The following is a 21,845-nucleotide window of genomic DNA, read 5'->3' as shown; positions in this document are numbered from 1 at the left end:
TATACCTATTCTAAAAGGGCTAAAGAGCCTCCCTTTCATTGTAGAGCCAAGATTTATTTTTAAATGCATGAGGATTTGCAAGTAAATATAATGAGAAATGGATGGAATTTAGTGAATATTTGCTTTTATTCAACTTCTATTTTTTAGAGATCAGGCTAGAATAATTTTTAATAAATGACTGATGACATTTTACTGGAATTTTTCTGTACTCTCTCAATTAGAAACAGATTTTGTCTTCTTTTTTTAAACATATTTACTTTTTTTACAAGTCGTTCATAATGCAAAGGAGAGAATTCACATTAATTTTTAATAGACTCACTTCATTCTTGGGATCTGAATTACACCTGAGTACCCAAAGGAAGCTTTGGAGTGAGGATACAGCAGCCTTTGAGGCCCAAAGAATACTTTCTTTCCAAGGAGGAACCTTTGCCAAGGTGTTGGTTGAGACACTGTATCTCATGGATGTGGGTTCATAAATACATAAATGAGTGATGCCAGGGGATATTTCATTCTCCATAAAGTTTCCTGGAAGTTCTCTTCTGTAACTGAAAAATGTAAACATGTGGTGTACACTTGGGTGTTTTTATGTTTAGTTTGACAATACCAGAAAAAGAGTTGGGCTGACCCACCTGAAGTTATGAGTTGCAGAAAATTAACTAATCCTCTCTTTCCTCCAGAGGCTGCAGAGCTGCCCAGATCTTGTCAGCTTTATGGTGGAACTGAAAACTGTTTTGGTGAGTGGCAGAATATATGTGTGGGACATGGGAAACACTTAGAGCTCTGGGTTTCACTTTCAGTTTTTACAGGTTACTGTTCCATAGATTTATAGCTTTTTTTTTTTTTTTTTTTTTTTTTTTAATAAAAGAAGTGATTTTGTATATATGCTGTTCATGTAACAGCTGTATAAATATCCTGTTTCAAGTGACTGTATTCTTTGGAATTTGGAGTGTTATAGAAAATTTAGAATCCCAGCAAGGGATCTCAGTATAGCGATCCTCTTTGCAGTGATTTTCTTGGAATTCCTGTTATTTTCTGGATGGTAAAGCAGGTTTATCATTATACAATGGGTTGTACAGTCAGTGGATTGCTGAAGGTGCTTTCACCTGTGTAACAATTTGACAAATACATGCAGAAAGCTTTTTTTTTCCCCTAATATTTCAGAGGCTGCTGTTTATTCTTGTTTTAAAAGATTTTCAGGTCTGGGGTTGAAAAGTAGCAAACCCTTTAATAACCATGAAAGTGGGACTTCTTATCTAATAGTAAAACATTATTCTGTGAGCATTCTTGCTGATGAATACTTCATCCAACCTACTTTACTTTAGGAACAAAACAGAGGAAGTATTCTTCAAAACTGCAGCAGAAGTTCCTCCTGGCATTACACTGCTGTTCTCTATCCTTGGAATGGGCCTGAATAAGAATGTCTATTTTGGAATATTTTACAATAGTTACTCCAATCTATTTGCTTACTTACACAAGCACTCAGAAAATGAGAATGCAGTGAAAATAATAATTCATTCAAAATGGCAAAATAGTGATCCTCAGTTAATGCAGAGAATGAAAACACTGATGATGGTGTGGGACAACTGGGCAGAAATGATTGTTAAACTTGTCTTATAAATTATATTTTCATTTAAATTTATTTTATTTTAAATTACTAATGATTTTATTCTAAATGTCATAAATGTGTGTGTTCTGTAAGCATAATTTTAACTTAAATGCACTTTTAGAGAACAAGTAGCATGACACAACCGAAACACATGGTTAGGGCTTATTTTTCACAGTAATGTTAACTTTTCAGTAACAACTTCTTTTTGAGACATTACTACATTCTTGATGAGTGTCGGTACCAAAACTTACTCTAAGGCATCTTGTGATGTTAAAACTGAGAAACTGATTTTGTTTTTTGATTGCTATATAAAGTTAATATATATATATATATATATATAAAATATGGGCAATATCATAGATGTGTTGTCTTTTGTGGCAGTGGAGCCCAGGAGACAGCTGTGGGCTTAATAGAACCTTCTTTTGAAATGTTCTTTCAGTCAAGATGCTTGACTTCAAATTTATTAGCTGAAAAAGAGGCACATTTGATATTTGCATCTGAAGACTCCGTTGTCAACATCTGTGGGGTTTTTTTTTAAATTGCAGATGTTTTCATTACCAGTATCTGAAGTAATTTACCAAACAGCTTCTTTGTCTGCTTTAGCTGGAGGCTATAACAAAACAAATGCAGTGTACAGTTAATTTTACATAAGCTTAATATTTCCGAATGAATTGCAAAAATCACATGGCTAAATAGATGCAAAAATATTGAAATTGCCCTTAACGATGTTTTTAATGTTCTTTTAAACAGGAAATTGCTTTAAAAAACACACAAGACCTGCACATCCCACGGCCTCCAGAATACTACTCCTGTCTTGTCAGAGATCTAGAAATACTGGGCTGGAATAGGTATGATTATTTTAGTTCTTAACAAACATCATCTTTAGAAATCTGTTCCTTTTCTGTATTTGTGAGTTGAACATATCAGATGTGCTTGTTCTGTTCATTTACCCTATTCAGAAACTGATTTTGCTTTGTTTTTAAATTAAAAACACACAACAAACCTGTTATCAACCGAAGGGATATTTTCTGTCTCAAATAACTGAGCTGAAAGGTGATGCACTACTAAGAAATCACTTCTTCTTTGACCTATAAACTACTGGAATATTAAACATATTTAATGTTAATATTAGTAGTTCTCTTTTTCCCTATTTTGTACAGCTGATTGTGACTACTGCTTTAGATTATGGTTGACTATCCTGTACCTTTATGTTTCAATAAAAACATTTCATATGTGTTTTAGGATTAGAACAATAACTTTTTAAGAACCTCTTCTTTAGAGCACAATGATCTTCTTAGAGGAATTTATTATTTATTCCCCAGAAAGGTAAATCTACCCAAAAAATTCATGAGTGGAAGAGAGAATGTGAAAAACTCAACCCAAAACTTTAACAAGTGTATATTGTGCTAAATTAAATAAAGAAGCCTTAGGTGTAAGAACAGTTTTGATTTTTCCCATCTGATTTCTTTACAGATAAACAAGATGTGATTAACATTAAGTGGGAATTTGCTTTGAGGGCCCTCTTTTATTTAAAGATTTAAAACACCCTTGTGAAATCAGCTGAAGTTTGTGTCAGTGATTGCTGTTGTTAATATGTAATTGTGCCATACTCTATTTCAATTTCACAGGCTCAAATCTAAGAATATCAGGTAAAAATTCTTAAATATGTGGGAAATAAATTTTCAGTTATATTTGCTCTCCCAAAATGAATGAAAAACAAAAACACCCACCAAAAAACAAACAAACAAAAAAAAAAACCAAACCCAAAAAACCAAAAATCTTGAAGAAAGGTTGGGGAAGTCAGTGATTAATCAAAGGACTATGCTGCACATGGGGAATCACATCAGGTTTACTCCAGCTTGGAAGGAGAATAACCTGGACAGGCAATGTGAAGTCCATTAGCAAGTCACACCTTTGATTTCAGAGTGCTTTTAACACTAAAGTGACTCTCTAAGAGAGCTTCTTAACTGAGACTGATTGTGAGTTGTAAGTGATGCTTTATTTGCTTGGCAGTTAAAGAACATCCTGCAATGATCTTTCAGCAGAACTGCCTGTGTTTGGTACTGGCAGTGAGGAGCAATCACTGCTCACACCTTGAGCTTTAGTTAAGGATGTTTTTTTTAGGAAAAACCCTTGCTTGTTGTGTACCCCAGATTTACTCATTCCTAGCAAGTTTTGGGTCATGCCGAAAGCTGACTGCACCCAAATCCACCTGAAAAATTGGAAGTCATTGGCTCTTCTAACACTTCCCCTTAATGAAGCTGGTTGAATCAGTGACAGCGTCCTGGGAAGGGAAATTATCAACTATAAAACACCTTTAGGACTTTTATCACCCTCATGGGGATTCATAAAGGTCGCCAATATCTCTTAAGTCCATGTTGTCTCAAATCTCAAAGCTCTTCTGCTTGATACTTTGCCATTTATTTCATACGAAATATCTTCTCCTCTTGCCTTCTCCATTTCCAGGGAATCCTGCCAGGTCCTGTACTCTCAGTCATTCATCTATCATGCTGGATTTCAGAGATTTACCTGAGGCTTTCCATCTTTATGCTGATTTCTTTTATTCCTTATTTTGTATTTTTCTCTTTTTTTTTTTTCCCTGTGATAAAGCGATGGAGCCTAGAGAGGTGTAAAAGTCTGTTTAAGTGAAATATCACCTATGTACACAATTCCGTATGTGTTTATACAAAAAGTGTGACTTTAAACTGAAAGAATCCAGACTTTTCTTATAAATCAAGATTGAAGTGGTCCAAACAAGATGAATATCAGAACAGGTAAAATCCCATACACCTTTAATTTTTCTGTTTTCCTTTGCTGTGGATCTTTGCAGCAGAGTGCTGCAGGCTCCAGTTGTGCTTTGGTGTGGACACTGCTGCATTTTTCACTGCAGTGTCTGTGCTGGGCCTTAGCTGCTGCTTCAGGAATTCCCCAGCCCAGGAAGCAGTAGATGGAGGGGTGGCATAGAGGTAATTTCTCATCTTTATAAAACGGATACACTTTTGAGGTAAAGTTGGAATGAAGCAGGATTAATGATTTTTCTCCCCCAGTTAGAGAAAGAATCCTCTAATTCTTTCTAAGTATATCAAGTTTAACTGGTTCCAGTTGAATGACACTTTTATCAAGACTTGTCTTTCTTTCAGCTGCTGAGGAGAAGTACTCCCAGAAATCTGCAGGTCTCTTTAATATTGCATTAATCAGCCTTAAACAAGAAATAATCTCTCTCTCCCTTCTTACCACCACTACTGCTTTTTCCATCTGTATCTTTCAGGTTCCTCCTATTGAGGCTATTTCATTTATGCAGATAATTTTCTTCTTTCCACTTCCTTCCTAGGGATGTGCAACCCTTTAGTGTACATCTACTTTTTCTTCCACAAGCCTCTACAACTCCATTGCCAGTTTCATTTAAGTGACTTTTTCTAGTATGTAGCATTTTAAAAAAATAAATGTTGCTTAGGCCTGCAAGCAGATGATCTCTCTGAACTCTGTTACACCTTTCCATCAGTCTGGGTGATAAGTTGTGCAATTATCTTGGACTGCTTTTTATCTTTACACAGGAATGAGATAGTAAAAATGCCAAAATATCCACATGCCCAGTTTACTGGTAAATATATGGAGAGGTTTGAACCTTTTTGGCAGTTGTTGAAGCTACTAAGCAGAATCCACCTTTAGAGAACAATATATTTTACAATTGTATCCATCTTCAGTGTGGTGGGAGGCACGAACCAGTTACATCTTAAGCAAAGATTCAGAAGTTTTAAAACTCATTCACATTTAGTATATACTTTCTGCTTGCTAGGGTGCATGAATACAGTGTAAAACTGTCATGAAATGAAGGCAAATCATCATAAATAACTCATTTTGTACCTGCTTGGGTACTCTTTTCTGCAGAAAATCGATTTCAGAATATGAACCAATATGCACTGCATTTCCCACAATAATAGTATTGATAATAAAAGAGAACTTCATTGAAGAGAAAAGCAAATCAAGAGCATAAAAGTCTCATAGAATAAGAAACTGCAGAAATGGATCAAGGATTTGACAGGAAGTTTAATGTGTACATAAGTAGAGGCTGACAGGAACATGCTGTGTGTGTCAAAGGTTCCGGTGATGGAAAACTGAAACACGGTGCTCACTGACCACAGCGTGAGCCCTGACACACGCTGTAAATAACCCAGAGATATATGACTGCATTAAGCACTAGGCTGGTGTATTAACAGCAGTAAATCTGCAGCAGCAGAAATGCTTGGCATATAGGACTCCCTCTGATTAATATTTGTAACAGACTAATCAGAGTATTGCAGACCTTTCAAACTGCACTTCTTGCAGGGCTCTGAGAGTTTTCTTCTCTCTTCCAGAGTGGCCTATGTGGACACTGGGCTGACCACAGTCAAGTTAAAAGCTGAAGACTCTTGTGGTCGACAGCATGTCATCACCCTCAAGTTAAATGCAAAGGTAAATTGATGTGGGACAAAATACCTTGAGGCTTCCTTGAAATAAATCGATTTTTCTTAATTCATTAGGATTTTAGAGGATTGGTTTGTTTGCTGGTGTGTCTGTTCTGCAAGGTAATAGGTCAGTTATATTTTCCTTATTTGGGGGTTTTCAGACTAACTATATTTAAAATTAATATTGGATTATGGTTATCCGTAAGATGCAATAGTGCATCACATGAAAAGCACTTTGGTATTGCACTAATTTTACTGGATTGCAGACAAAGCCATCTGGGAGACATTCCTTCATTATCACTCCATCCAGAGACTGTGCATAGAACAAGAATTAGAAGATGTTGGGTTGGTTATTAACAAGTCTTGCTGTTAAAGTCAGAGACGTAAAGATTTATGAAAAACTGAAGTCAGACAGAAAAATTATTTCTTTTTAGTCTAAATAAATGTCTCATTTTGACAGTACTTGCAAATCAAACCCATGGCATTTGCAGAAAGAGAACAATTTTAATTCTTCCTGGTACTTATCACTGAACTCAAATTACAACGTTTCTTTATAGAATGTCTCATTTCAAGGCATAAATCTCTCATCAGAGACTGTGAATATCCAGGCTACGTGGTGACAATTGCTTGGCAATAACTGTTGTCTTCATAAAATCAGTCCAGGGCAAAAAGAGATCTAGAAGTGTCTGGGTGTTGTTGTTTGGGACTATCTATGGCCCATCATCTCGAGTTATAATCTTGAAAGCATGAGGAGGGGGCACAGTATTGTAGGATTAAATCCCACCTTCACAGGCATCCTATTCTAAAAACCAGGAGTTTTTTAGTCTTACATAACAAGAAAAACCTTCCCCTTTGAAGGGGAAAAAATACCATTTGGGAATGAGTGTTGCTCAAGTGGATTTTTAAAAAGAGTAGAGCTATTCTACATGCAGAGAGTAATAAGTGCATAATTAATTTGCTAGTCAGTCCATTATTAAATACACAGATGGAAAAAAATCCATCAGGAAGTACAATTATGGTCTATTTAATGTGCAAGGAGAAGAAAACCAGGTTGTGTTGTTTATAAGGGATAGATACACTTTGTGTGACACTAGAAATTAGGTGCAGCCTGTTGCCCTAAGGCTTTCTTGCTCTTAGGACAACAGAAGTAAAGTATTTTTACTGATTGAAAGTATAAAAATGCAGAAAAATTCACAGTGCAATATTCATTTTTCCCATGGTCAAACACTGTCACTTGTGCATTGGCTGGTTCTGTTCAGCCTTAACTTAGCACTGTCCTGAGGGAATGGAGGTTCTCATTTTCTGTCCTTGTGCAAACTTGTGGGGTTTTTGATCATAATAAAATAGCTGAATACTCCTCATAGCAGAAGAAAGCACCATCTAACAACTAAAGATGTATGTAATAAAAAGATTAGACTATCAGACTTGTCTGTTTTAATAAGTAATCATATTTTTTCTTTTTTTTTCTTTTTTTTTTTCATTTTGTTTTCGAGTGTTTTTAATGATGAAGGATCAATTACTTGTCCTTTTGAAACCATATCTGGCATTTAAACTTGGCAGACAAAATTTGTGTGTGAAACATTGTTTTGGTGACATGGGGATTTAATTTGCCTTCGTACACACAGACACTACATTTGAGAAGACTTGGTTGAAGTACTTTTTGGGAATTTCTTTTGATAACATACTTTAATAAAAGTGTGTTTATTTTTGTTATGCTGTTGTTTTGGTTAAGATCAGTGTAGGAGTATTTCAGACCCCAAGGCTTCAAATAGGCCACTGCAAGGATTTGCCTGTTGTGTAGTAATTAAGACACTTTGGTAATTATCTGAATGATCTGGCAAAGGCTATGAAAATGATTTCTCTAGATAAAGTTAGCTGCATGCTCAGAAAACCAATATAAATGTTGTATTTAATAATTGTTTAAATTGTCCTAAGGAATGATAGGATGATTTCTGACACACATATTTGATTGTAACTGTAATAAGTTAAGGTGTTATCAAATCTTTTATGGCTATTTTTTTTTTAATTACAGCCTTTTAAAAATTTTCTTATTGTTATCTCTTAATTTGGATTGAGGGTTTGTTTTAATTTTGGTTCTATGTTCACTTGTCTCTTTTTAAATAATTAAGTACTCTAGATTACTTTCAGTTCTAAAAAACAAAACATTGCCAATCAGAACAAATAGTTTAGCTTAAATGAAAATTAGTTACTGTCTGTTTGATTTCTAAATTTTGCTATCCAGTATGGGTAATTGAGGAGAAATTTGTAGAAATATTTCATGCTTTGTGTCTTAAGGTTTCTTTAATGTGCCTTTGTGACCACTGAACACGGAAAATTGTGATTCTGTTGCCTTTACTAAATACTGATATATAAAACATTTACATGTAGCTTTCTTCTTTAAATGATAATTAACATTCATAAGTATTCCTGAAAATGCTTTACAAACTGTTTCCTCTCAGAGCCAAGTTCTCAAAATCCTTTAAATGCTCATATTTTGTTATCAAATTTGGCAGCTGAGTATCAGTCTGACTTTAAATTGCTAAGAAAAATAATACCCAAACTGTATTTTATTTCCCTCCCTCAGTATCCTACAGAACCACCAGATTGCCTTGTGGATTTTCCTGTTCCATTTGCTGTTTCCTGGATGCCACAGGTAACTACTGGACTAGGCAGCTTTTTTTAATAAAAAATCCATATGCAATGGCAGGGTGGTGACAAGGGGTTGGGTGTGGTTTTTAACTCCAGCTGTTCTCCCTGTGTGCATTTTATTTCTGTACATGCTCATGGAAATGTAATAGCACTCAACTCCATAGTCCTTATCATAGCACCTTAAATATCTTCCTTGCCATGAAATATATCTTGCATGTTGTGTGTACTGGTTGGTGGGGTTTTTTTAAGCTGTTCATGGGAGTGAAAATTCTCCAGGAATTGTGGTGGGAAAGTAGAAAGGAAGTGAAATTTAGAAATAATTATTGTCTTCTAGAAAAGAAACACCCTCTAAAGTTGACAGACATTGAAAAAAGGAGTTGGTTATCCTATAGAGTTTTCCCCAGTTTGTTATCCTACAGAGTTTTCATAACTTAATAAAACTTTTCCAGTTATAATTTCACAGCTTAACTGATATTGCTATTATAAAGAACCACATTGTTTTTTGTGGGTCTCTCACATTATTTCATGTAGCTTTCTTCCTGAGTAGAGCATGTCTGCTTGGTGAAATGGATTTAAATGTGATCACTCAGATACAAGTTGATTTGAACTATATGTAGAAAATAATTGATATTTAATTTCACTTCAATCAGGAAAATAGATTTTATAAAAGTGATTGCATCTGATAATTCTAATTCTCACAAGGCTTTCTACTCAGCAATAAATAACAACTTTCATGGGGAACATGGCTGGGAGATTGCAGCAGGGTGAGTTTAAACCATTAAATTTAATGTAATTTTTCTGCAGAGCTCAAGGTTCTGTGTGTCACCTCAGACCCACTAATATTGAGAGGAAATAACTGCAAGAATCAACCACTGCAAATGAAAAATATATTTATTTATGTAATTTTAGGTTTTGATTCTCTGGTATGGTTTGGAACAGTTTAAATAAATGTTTTCCCCTTAAATTTTACTGGAGTCCCTACACTCTGGCCACGATTTCAAGTGTTGTTTTTAGCCTCAATACATACTTTCAACAGTGCTTTATTAATTTTACAGCCTTGCAATTTATGTTGCCTCAAATTAACAACATTTCAAACATCTCTGACAGTGACTGCTTCTCTGTGTTTACTATTAGTAATTTTAAAGATGGACTTGTGTTTTAATAAAATGTTCTGGAAAAGCCTGACATGGAGCAGCCTTTGACAAGTTAAAAATGGGGGTGGATATACTGATATTGGCACTACAGCCAAGGAAAAATCCTCTGTTAAAAATACAACACTGTGATGCTTAAAATCTTTTTACAGTTAGAACTACCTGGGGACTATTTGAAAACATGAACAAAAGGTGTTTGTATGTAAGTGAAGAGCCTGTTTTGAAATCATGAGACACGACACTAATTCCAGCTGCAGAGAGCCTGCTCTAATCCTGAACCAAATACCAGCAGACAGAAATGCTTTAGCTGTACAGCAGCTTTTGCAAATTGACCTTATGTGTGTGGGTGACATGAACCCAACACTTGTGGGGACAAATGGCTTTGGTAATTGTGTAAATTGTGTTTATTTTCCAAATGTGTGGGAATCACTGCGGCGAGCAGCCCTCACATGGTGATAAAATATGGGTTAAGCTTAGATAATGCTGCAACACCACTGGTAGCAGAATTCAGCAGGTACTCAAGTGCATGAAAATTTTGGTTCCTAAAAGGGAAAAAGAACAGGCTGTACCTCTTCTCCAGTGAAATAACATGGTGTTTTGGTACTAATTGGTCTTAAACTTTTAATATTACGCCTTTAAAGTATAAATTGACGAGGCTTAACTAAATTGGTGCAATGGCACCATTAGAATATAAACTCCTATGAAAGAAAATATAAATAGATTGCAGGTAATTGATTTTTCTTTCCCACCCCCTGTGTGTGCTGCTGCCTATTTCAGGCTCATGGATTTTAAACTTGAGGGGTTGTTGGGGTTTTTTTTCCTTCTTTTTTTTTTTCCCTTCCGTATAATAATAGACATGGCTTTATGGCATCCATATTAAAAATGGGTAATTTTCCTTATGGTCCCTGTCTTCCTGCTGGGTTGATAATGTTTTGATGTATTTTTCTTTTGCTCTGATGAGAGGTCTGCTGCTGCTGCTCTGACATATTCATTTGGATGAATAATTATAACTTGCACAATGTCAAGCTGAAGATGGTGGGGTTTTGTGCGTCATGACAAGCCCAGTAGCCAGTGCAGGTGTCTCACAGCATGAGCAGCAACAGCCAGTGGATTCTGGCTCAGAGGAGACGTTTTAGAGTAGTAAGAAATCAGCACCAAGGGCAATGCTGCTGCTGCTGCTCCTGTTCTAAGTGCCAAATAAATGCAGAGTGCTTCTCAATGACAAGTGCAAGAACATCCACTTATTTCTGTTATAGCCTTTTTCTAAAGAACCAGATAAATGTGCTGTCTCCAGTTTTAGCACACGCTGGAAGTGCAGTTCTGCAGAATCAGGGTGTCTAACGTCAGGGCAAGGTTTCCAGACTGACCACTGCCCACCTGGCTGGCTACATGAAGGTCATGGGAGTGGAAATTAATGACTAATGAGGTCATGCAGCAGCCGGCAAGGAAACGGGAATGCAAGGTGCAGAAGGTGGAGTGGTGAGGATGAGATTATTCTTGGGTTATTTAGATGAAAACACAATAAAAAGCATCGTAATTGTGCTTTTGCTTGGCAAAGGAACTTCACAGGCACCAGCTGTAAATGGAGATGGTTGACAAGACACTTTATTATAAAGATTTCAGGTTTGTGTCTTGGCTTGATTTCTGTTAAGGAGAGGGGAAATTGTTAAACTACTGCTGATGAGAAACTGTTTCCAAACAAATCTAAGGAATCATAAATTCCTTAGGTGATCCCTTTTCCATTTAATGACTGTTTGCTTTATTAAATTGTATTTTATTTATGAATTCATGAAGGTGAAGAAGGTAATGGCACCTATAGTTTAGGCTATTTCACCTCTCCTCTTCAGAGGCTTTGCAGTTGTTTTAATTTTGGATAAGCAAATTTGGTGTTAGGAAGAATTTTAGCAAAAAAATCTCAAAAATAAGTTGCGATCAATTGTTCTGGATTTACTTTAATTAGAACTTTTTTTACTACCATTTGATTACTATTTAGTTCATCCAGGATTTGGAGCAGATGCTTGAAATTTGGCAGAACAGCCATATAGGTTACAGCACTTCTTAGAAGCTCCTGAAAGGCTTCATTGGTTTTTTGGCAGGCACAGACTCGAGATTTTTCTCTTTATTCTTCCCAGCCTCCGTGGCTCTAGAAACAAGAACCAAGAGTAGAGAGATTAGAGTAGATTTTTTTCCCATTCCTTCTTATCCCTTTGATTGGAGGGAATGGTTTATGGGCAACAAGGGTGGACTTGGGAGAATGTTTGAATTGAAGGAAGAAAGGAATTGGCATGAGATGATCCTGGTGATGAGGTGGAGATGAGAGTGCAGAGGTTTGAAATGGAAATAAAAAGGCTGAGCAACCACACGATACTTTCCTGGTAACAGAGAAGTGTTCCCCTCCAAGACAGGGAGGTCCAGAATAATCTGACCCCAAAGTATCTGATTTTCCTTTGACAAAGTTGGTGGTGGAAATGGATGTGGGATCCATGGAGTCTGATAACACAGAGGTGACATTGGGGTGGCACTTTCTGGGACCCACCAAAGCCAGTGTGTTGGAGGATGGAGGAACCAGTTGGGCTTTGTGAGTGCTTTTACAGCCAGGGTGAGCTGCAGTGACAGTCTGAATGATGTCTTATTTTCCAGAAAATTTTGATACACTTCACACAAATTCTAATTCATTTGTACAAGGGGGGACCATGAAACAGAGTCTGTGCCATTTGATATTATTAACAATGGTCTTGGTGTAATTTAGACCAAAGTGTGATCTCTGGCTGTTCTAAAAGTGCAGGGCAGTCACCAAAAATTAGTTGGTTAATCAAATAAAAAGGAATCTCAGAGTTTTCATGGTTTGCATGACAAGCAGGTGATGTATTTAAATAGCCATAGATGCATTTATGTATATGGCAGGAGACAGCTGGCAACATCAGTGAAGCATGCAAATAAGATCAAATGAACAGGGTAGGAAAAAAAAGATTTAACTACCTTTTTAAGGAACATCATTGAAAAATTACAATTAGTATTAAAATTAATTGGATTTTAAAACTTATCTGTGGGTTATAATCCCTTGATGTTTCTTTTTTCTAGTGAAACCCTTTGAATTCCCAGAAGATAAAGATAAAAATGATTATTAGAGGATTTATCTGTATGTGATATAGAAAAATGTAAAAAATCAAAATGGAAAGCAACTGTTGCAAGTACCAGAAAATTATGCTATTAATTTAAGTGTCATCAGAGCACAAAAGATCACATTTCAGGACTGTGTGAAAATTATTAAAATACTGGAAATAATAGTACTTAAGATGAAGATACTATACTCTAAGATGTGGTTAAGTGACTGACACTATTATATCACTTCAGGTATAATAAAAGTAACAAAATGCTTTTAAAGATAATAAGCGTTACATTTTGAGATTGGCAGAATTCACACTTCTCTGCTTAGGTGCTTTCCTACTTTAATGTAATTTAACAACAGCAGGAAAAGATGTAGCATTTTATTTCCAAGCTACGCCATTTCTTTCTAAAATACACATGCACAAAATATGGAAAGTTATTACATAGAAAAATTCTATTTCTTCATCTGAGAACACTTGGATAATTTGCTGCTCTTTGTCCAGGTGAGAAAGGAAGAATATAATCACTACAGATTAAAGGAAAGTATTCCTTCTGTATTTTGTTTAATTCATAGAAAAATACCTGAGAACAGAACGTTTAATTTGCTTTTTCCTTTGAACCTCAAGGTATCTGAGATCTGTCCCTCTCTGGGCATCTGCACCTGCAAAGGGTTCACTTGACCACCAAGGGTTTTCTCCTCTTGCAGAAATCTTTTCCTGGGGAAATGGTGACTTCTTTTTGTCCACTGATGACTTCAAACAATTTCTTTTGCATTGCTGTCCTGCCTAATGAAAGATGCTTCTGATTCTGTGTAATCCACAATCAAATATTGAAATCCCCCACGTGTAATCCTCTGCTATTAGATGGCTTCTCCTTCTCATGCCTTATTTACAGAGTTTGAAAGCTGATCTTAAGCACCTGCTTTTATACTGCTTAATTTTGAGATAATGATGAGGTTGTTAGGTACTATTCCATGCTTTATGCTATCACAATACACTGGGACACACATGTGGATTTCAACACTCCTTAAAATAACAAATTGGTTTTTAAATATTCTCTAAGGCCACTGGTGGAAAGTCAGTGAAATCTGTTTAAATTTCTTGTTTTCTTAGAACTCCTTAATAGACATTTACAATCAGTTCCTGGCAGCATTGGAGTCCCTGAAGGAATTCTGGGATGCCCTGGATGAAATCGATGGGAAGACATGGGTGCTTGAGCCAGAAAATCCCACACGGAGTGCTACAACCAGAAGAATTGCAATAGGTAGGAAAAGATTTAAAGGGATACAGTGGATTTGAGAAATAAAACTCAGGGAGCTGTTTTGTTTTGCTTGTCTCATCAAATGGTGCTTCTTTGGGTTTGGGAAAGGAAAGGCAGCATTTAAAAACAAAGACAGAACTCCTCTTTTACATGTAAAAAAAGTAACTTTCCATAACAGAATGCTGATCCTGTTTAGGAAATTCATCATAACTTTCTGGTGTCAGAAAAATGAAAATTTCTGCAGGAAAACCTTGTGTATTTGTGAATTATGAACATGGAACTATCAACAGCTGAGCTCTTGCATGGTAACCCTAGAAAAATCAGTATTTGTAAAAAATCAGCTTAGGTGAAGCCCTTACCTCAGTCACAAATTCCTGATTTTTAAACCTTAGATTGATCCTATCCTGCAGTGGAAGGAGTGTTAGAGTGCAGCCCAAGGGGAAAAAGGGGGTTAAAGGAGGCAAGGGGAAAGGACAAAGAAATAAAAGACAGAAAATGAGGCTTCCCTGTTAACCACCTGAAAATGTCCCTCAGTTTATATGATGATTTTAAGGTCTTAATATACACAGGATAAGGAATTTTATAGTGTTATATATGTAAGATAAGGAGTTGTAATTGCAGCTGTCAGAGGCTGGAAATGTTGGGGGGATGTTAACTTTGCCCAAAAAGTGCCAATTTTCCAGCAGCACATTGTAGAAATGTGAGAATACAGAGTGGAGCCACGTTGTCCCTGACAGCTGTGGAGGGAGAGAGGCAGGAGCTGGAGGGGAGCTGCTTCAAGGGAGTGCAGGGAAGGACAGGAAAAGTGCAGCAAGTGGCTGGAACGACGTGGGTCACACAGCACTTTGTGTGCAGGCAGGGAGGCTTTGTCCTAATCCTGCTGCCCTTTGCCACAGGCCAAGGAAAAGGGAAGAAAAGCCTCAAAAATGCCCTGGAGCAGCTGAGCAGAGGAAGGATAAGGCTTTGAGCCATTGTTGTCAGAGAACCTTCAGCTACCACTGAACTTTGAGTTCATTCATTCCCACCTCTTCCAGGATGGAAAGCCTAACACAGCTTTAATTACAGAAAGGGTTGGGTTTCACCTGGGCTTGTTCAGAAGAGACTCTGCTGTGATGTTTTGGAGCTGGATCCAGAGCAGCACTGAGCTGCTTCCCTCTGAGGAACAGAGCCCTTCCAGGGATGATGGGGTGTCTTGTAAAGCCAAATATTTGCTGTTTCAAATATACAGCATTGTTGTCTCAGTCCTGGAGTTTGCTGGGGAGGGGAATGACTTCTGCTGCTTAGTATTGGGGTAGGGCTTCTCTTTTTGGTTATGAAAGATAAAAATGAATTAGTAAGTTACATGTCTCTACCTTTAAAGTTTCAACAAAATTTTGAATGGATATTGTCATCTAGGTTGGGTTGATTACATTTATTTCTGAATAAGTGTGAAGGTTAAGCCAAGTCTAAAAGAAACACAAACCTGACAAGTTTTTTTAATCAGTTGCTATTTTTAATTACAGTTTGTGGAAATGTAAATATTTGATGTATACTGATATTTTGTACAATCATTTGGATACCTCCCAGCTTTGTTATTATTTTTCCTAATGAAACCCAGCCTGATTTAACCAATTTAAACCTGCTTTTAAATAGTGTTCCTTTTTCAAATCCTTGACTGCAAAACTTCCTCATGGCCTCACTTTCTCCTTGCAGGGAACAATGTCTCAGTGAATGTAGAGGTAGATCCTCGCCATCCAAACATGCTTCCAGAGTGTTATTTCCTTGGAGCAGACCATGGTAAGGCAGCAGATTCCACTTGTTTCTCCTCTGGACTCAGTCTGATCCAATCCCTGCCTGAAAGCTGGGAGGTTCACTGGGGTGATGCCATTATTCCTGTCTGTTGTTTGCAGAAGTGAACCCTCTGAGAGCAAAACTCAACAACAACATGCACTTGTGGTGAGTGTCTCTGATAAAGCAAGCTAGAAACCCAAATGGTGTTTACCATTCCTCGTGTGGATTTTTCTCTCCCCCTCTCCCACCTGCAGGGATCCTGAAATCAGCTTGTTACAAAACTTAAGAGAGCTCCTGGAAATTGATTTTCCATCTCGTGCCATGTTGGAAAAAAGCGTGAGTTGGTTTTGGTTAACGATCAGTCCTTATTGCTGAGTAAGTCACATTTAAATGGTCACTTTCTAAGAGCCAGGGACAATCAGGGGCTTTTGAGAGGTAATTGGATTAATACATTGTCAAAGTACTTCTGGACTTCAAGCAACAGTTGTCAGAGCTTGTTAACCTTTGATTAGAGGTGCACACTTCCCTGTGGCCTCCATAGCAGTTAGGCCATTAATATCAGGCTCTGCTATTAAAAGGAAAAGAGGAAGTTCCAGCGTGGTTAATGAGATGTGGAAAATCCAAACATTCTGTTATGGATGTTGGTAACTTCAGTTCTAATTAGGTGGATCTGCTTAGAGGGGACAAGAGGCCATCCAAATACTGGTGCATTTCAAACAAACTGGGAATTAATTTTTGAAAATGCTTTAACACTTGGATTACGAGCTTTGCTTTCACTCCATGAAGCTTCTAAATTAAGATCTGACTGAAGGTTTGTGTCTAATGTCGAATCATAATGACAAATCATAGTGGTTAATAAACAAAATGTGCCCAAAAGTATGAAAATGCTTGTTAAATGATATATAATTCAATAAGGGGATAAAATATAACCCTGTCGGGTCTTGCACACCTGGAACCCAGTGTCACTGCACCATTGTGACATAAACATGTGTGTCTTGAAGGCAGAAAACAATAATTCCAGACAACAAAAAGTGCAAAAGCAAACCACAGGTGAAGCTGTTTGTGTGCTAGCAGCCCACCCCTTCCTTTGAGCTGTGCTGTTGTGTTCCAGGACTTTGCCAAGGACTGTGGGATCTGCTACGCCTATCGGCTGGACGGCAGCGCGCCCGACCAAGTGTGTGATGATCCTCGCTGTGGGCAGCCCTTCCACCAGGCCTGTCTCTATGAGGTGATGTGACCAATGGCACAAACTGCTCCTTAGCTTTCTGGCACATTCTGCACATCAAGCACTGTCCACTTAAATTCTGCAGTAAGCAAGTGCCCATAAGGAACATTATGGCAGTCACTTGTCCTGCCACCCCCAATTCCTACAGGAGCTCTCTGGGAGAGGGAACTGCCATCTGACTTTGCATGTGCACTGTCAGATGTTCATCAGCTGAACTCTGGTAATTAATAGACATTTCTTAAACTGGAGATGAAATCAATGTGACTTTTAACCCACTTCTTGTGTTGCAGTGGCTACAAGGCCTTCCCACCAGCAGGCAGAGTTTTAATGTCATCTTTGGTGAATGTCCCTATTGTAATAAGGTAAGGAAATCCAAGGAGTAGGAGTGAACTAGAGTGGAAAAGGCAAATGTGTCAGTGTTTAACTAAAGGTTTTTTGACATAGTATAAAGACATCCCCACACTAACGCCAGAGTAATTAAGGTCTACACTTCACTGTATTTAATGGTACTTTTAATTCTGTAACAAAACATTCCGTCAAAAACAACAAAAAAAATCCAAAAAATTTACAACAGAAACCAGCACAAATAGTTCAGAGAATCCATAACTATTGAGTGCAGATGAGAAATTGCTTGTACAAGGCATGTACTGACAAGTTTATTTAAAAACTTGTTTTTCAAGCCCCTGACACTGAAATCTTCAATGAAGAAACTCTAGGAAAAAACTGTGTGGTGGGAGCAGCAGTGCACTCCCACTGAAGACACAGGAACAGCAACATCAAAGCAGAAACAAGGACAGGACAATGAGCAGCAGAAGCACCAGAACAGCTGTAGTGTAGGGGTAGGTTTCATCAGCAAATGCCAGCCTGAACACAGCAGAGAGAGAGGAACGAGTGCTGTCAGCACCAGCCTGGGATGCTGCTGCAGGAACTGGAGTTACAAGGTGATTGTGTTTCTTTTGGAATTCTGAGAGTAATCTGTAGGGGTCAAATGGTGGCAGTTCTCTTGCAGTGTCTTCCTGTAGGGGAAAAAAAAGCTGTGATTATAAAGCTAATATGGAGTGAGATGTCATTGAGGTATTTAAGTTATTCTAGAGAAAGCATTATAGTTCTTACAGTCTTACCTCTGGAATTTGCGCTTGTATGGATATTGTATGGTAAGTGTGTAACATGAGGCACAGTTAAACACCTCCTAAAGAGACATATCTACATTTGCTATTGAAGTCTACAGCTGAAATTCTTCTCTGTCTTTAACCTGTTTCCAAAAACATTTAATATATTCAGTCTTTCCTGTGTTCCTGATAATAAAGGTTTATCCTCAAGATAAAAGCTCAAGATATGATTTTAAGTGTGAATGCTGGTTTGATTGGTGTAAGTTTTGCATTTCACAGTGAAGATGAACTTCTGCCCATCACAAGGAAATAAACTGGTGGAGTGGGGCTGTTCTACATCTCCAGCAGCAATGCTGTCCTTGGCCAGCCTCCACCTCTGAAAGGGATCCCCAACACCACAATCCCACTTCTCACTTAGCCAAGGCTTGATTCTCTTTTCCATTGTCCCTTAGTGCTGGGGACAGTTTTGGTTTCCTACAGAACTTTCCATTACCAAGCTCCTGAATTACATGAGAGAAGTGAGAGGAATTCTGTAAAATGAAGCAAAGAGACTCCTGCCTTTTTTCCTTCTCCACTTTCCCATTTGAATGGCTTAAATGTTATCTGACACCCATTTAAAGTTCCCCCTATTACGCAGAATATTCAGTGAGTACCACAGAATGGTTCTACACAGAAACAGCATGTTTAATCCTATTGGAATAGCAGCTTTTCCATGAGGAATACTAAATCCAAACACAAATATAATCTAACCACCAGCCCAGTGATTAGTCCCTTTTCTGCAAAAACTTTACATATGAGGACTAGGAAGCAACAGTGGAATGTTTTCCTATTCCAAAGTTGTGTTTGATGTGTCAGACTCCATCTCCCCTTCTGGCAGCCAAAATTTCCCAGGATGGTTCTGCTCACCACTGTCCTGCCTGGTGCTCTCAGGTACAGCTGTGCTTTTGCTGCTTCCCTCTCCCAGCTTGTACCGGAGTCTCCAGGCAGTGCTGGTCAGACTGCTTGAAGCAAAGAATTTTGGATTAATCATAAAGCTACCTTTAAAGTTGCATTTTTGTGCTCATTAGAAACTGTCCTCATTTAACCAAGTTATTTGTTTATAGGAAAGAAAACCAGGGTGGAATCCCCTCACTAAAATATACCAGAGCTCCAGAGAACAGGAGCACAGGGTGATCACAGATGGACATGGTGCTGTTTTATTTGTACTAAAGCTGATTTGTTTATTCATTTTTTTTCCTGTACAATTGTAGAGTAAGACTAAAACTATTAATTCAGCCCTTTTATGCACTAAATTAACAATAATATTCAAGGTGAGTTTGTTAACTGCTAAAATCCTCTAATGTAAAACTCAGAACATAAATAATGAGCGCTATGAAGTTTTCCACTACACAGAGAAGGAAACTGCTGAACTCTACCAAGTCTCTACCAAGCAAACAACAGGGTGCACAAAGGGAGACAAGAGTTGGGAAATTACAGTCTGGCTTTGCAGCTACACAAACTGCAGTGGTACATAATGCTGGCCAGTAGTACATACAGGCAATCACCTACAAACCTTCAGTGTTTGTGGCAAACAGAGTTTGCATACACGGAGTTGAGGCTTTGAGTTTTTGGAACTCTTGTTTTTTGAAAAGCTGATCTTTCCTTCTCAAGCACAGTGACTGTTCCACAGTAACACCAAACCCCTCACCTTTTTTGGGTGCTCAGGCTCCTGACGTGTAGTGTAAAATTGAAGCGGCTTCTCTTCCTCCTGGAACTGCCAGCGTGTTCCCCGGGTGCGGGGCCTGCTCAGGCAGCTGGAGTGGTCCTTGTGTCCCGTGTCCTCCTCCTGCTGCTGCACTGCTTTTGGGGAAGGCCTGGGCAAGGGAGCCCGCTGAGGGACAGACAGTAACTCTGTGTGCTGAAAGGAATTCAGGAAGTTCAGAGTTATGCCAGGTTTGCAGGCACCAGGTTTGGGGCAGGCCAGGCACTGCCCTCCTGGCACTTATGCCCTTGGCTACCAGAGACTCAGGTTCCTGTTTGGAATACTGGAAGCCAGCAAGCATCTGCCAGCTCTGGGAGTTTGTGACAGAGCCCTTGGCTCTTTTCCAGCCCTGTTCCTCCTCACCCACCCCAAGAGATGAACGTGGAGCAAATGAACAGAGAGATGTGGGTGCTGCTGCAGTGCCCAATTCCTCACCTGCTGCAGCTCTGCCTGGAGACGCCTCCTGCTCCGTGTACTTGGCTTCCCTTCTCCCAGGAGCTGTGTGCCTGTCACCCCCACATACATATTGTTTGGACAGGCAGGCTCTTCACCTTGTGGCTTTTTTCCCTTCTGCTGAGCTGGTTTTGCTGGAGGCTTTGGGAGGCGAACCTGGGGTGCACAGTAAGCATTTATACAGGGGAAAGAAGCCCAGATTACACACAGAAAAAAAATGCTCATCATATATACACCCTTAAACAACTGCATCACTTTGCAAACAGGACTTAGAGCAAAACTTCAAGTTTTCATTTGAAGTCCCAACAATGAAAATAAGTGGGTTTACACCTATGGCCATATTTCATCCTAATGAAATTAGAAGTTGGTATTAATGCAATTATTTTTTAGTCTGATTTCTACAAGATTAAGCAAGCAGTGACCTGGCTTTCCACACACTTTGACTCCACATTCCTTTTGCCCCAAGATCAGCACTTTCACTGTAGGGGGAGAAGCTGAAAATTATTTATCCAGGGCCAAAAATGTGGTAAACAAATTTGAGAATTAAAGCAAATAATATTTTATCACCTATCCTTGGTGTGCAATTGGAACCAAGAATTGAGATATAGCCACAGCTACACTTCTTATGCCACCTCAAGATCAGATTCAGATACTATACAGGGAGCAATATCCTGAAATCCATGCAATCCTCTTCACATCATCAAGGGGCTACAGGAGCCTCTGTTCCCATTGTTCACTGCTCTTCAGAAAGGAATTAACTCCAAATCCCCTCGTTTCCTGTGTACCAAACTGGTACAGGAGGAATCAGACATCAGTACAGTCAGATCCTGCTCACAAGCAACAAGTGAGGAGGCAGTGCCTTGTTTGCAGTGGCTCCCCATTCTGAGGTTGTCTCTTCAATGGGAGAAGCATTTGATGGAGTAGAGAGAGGGAAAGGGAATGCTGACATGAAATGAGTCAGGCTGAGGATCACTACAGGCTGTGCCACAAAGAGATGCATTGGGAAGAGCCTGCCTGTCATCCAGCACTGAAACATTGCATTTTCTGAAAATAGCAACACATTTTGAGAGAGTTCAGTTACCTGCCCTCTCTACTTGTATTTAAGTACTCCTTAAATCCTTTGAATAACCCTAAAATTGCCTTTCTGCAGCTGTTTTGCAGCGAATGCTTAGAGGAAAGTGGCTCGTGTCAGAACAGGCTGCAGTAATACACAGGTGATCCTGGTGTTCTCACTGTTCCAAGAAGTGAGACACTCGGCATTACAGATTTCCCTCAGAAAGTGCTGACAGATGCCAAGATTTAGTAACACCCAGGCATTCCCTCTGATC

The 21,845-nt window shown here is 38.4% G+C and overlaps 2 protein-coding genes across 5 annotated transcripts in view; one reads left to right on the top strand and one right to left on the bottom strand.

Moving 5' to 3' along the window:
* Nucleotides 1-18,553, top strand: part of FANCL (FA complementation group L) — a 21,668-nt gene extending 3,115 nt beyond the window's left edge. The window contains exons 3-13 of the mRNA XM_015620405.2: nucleotides 678-734; nucleotides 2,357-2,454; nucleotides 5,962-6,058; nucleotides 8,636-8,704; nucleotides 14,072-14,222; nucleotides 15,912-15,995; nucleotides 16,109-16,154; nucleotides 16,244-16,325; nucleotides 17,101-17,217; nucleotides 17,505-17,576; nucleotides 17,895-18,553. Of these exons, the coding sequence (XP_015475891.1) occupies nucleotides 678-734; nucleotides 2,357-2,454; nucleotides 5,962-6,058; nucleotides 8,636-8,704; nucleotides 14,072-14,222; nucleotides 15,912-15,995; nucleotides 16,109-16,154; nucleotides 16,244-16,325; nucleotides 17,101-17,217; nucleotides 17,505-17,576; nucleotides 17,895-17,930 (909 nt within the window). The 3' untranslated portion in view covers nucleotides 17,931-18,553. The remainder of the gene's footprint in view (nucleotides 1-677; nucleotides 735-2,356; nucleotides 2,455-5,961; nucleotides 6,059-8,635; nucleotides 8,705-14,071; nucleotides 14,223-15,911; nucleotides 15,996-16,108; nucleotides 16,155-16,243; nucleotides 16,326-17,100; nucleotides 17,218-17,504; nucleotides 17,577-17,894) is intronic.
* VRK2 (VRK serine/threonine kinase 2) overlaps nucleotides 17,700-21,845 on the bottom strand; it is a 37,663-nt gene continuing 33,517 nt past the window's right edge. For 2 of the 4 annotated variants that reach the window (XM_033513170.1, XM_015620585.3), the window contains exons 12-14: nucleotides 20,500-20,673; nucleotides 20,011-20,220; nucleotides 17,700-18,230 (exon numbers count right to left, since the gene is read on the bottom strand). In XM_033513170.1, the coding sequence (XP_033369061.1) occupies nucleotides 17,991-18,230; nucleotides 20,011-20,220; nucleotides 20,500-20,673 (624 nt within the window). In that variant the 3' untranslated portion in view covers nucleotides 17,700-17,990. Of the gene's footprint in view, nucleotides 18,231-19,229; nucleotides 19,325-20,010; nucleotides 20,221-20,499; nucleotides 20,674-21,845 lie in introns of all 4 variants that reach the window. The other 2 variants (XM_015620586.3, XM_015620587.3) reach the window with 2 other exon arrangements.

Source organism: Parus major, chromosome 3 (assembly GCF_001522545.3).
Source record: "Parus major isolate Abel chromosome 3, Parus_major1.1, whole genome shotgun sequence".
Taxonomy (NCBI): Eukaryota; Metazoa; Chordata; class Aves; order Passeriformes; family Paridae; genus Parus; species Parus major.
This window is presented reverse-complemented; position numbering and strand designations above follow the sequence as displayed.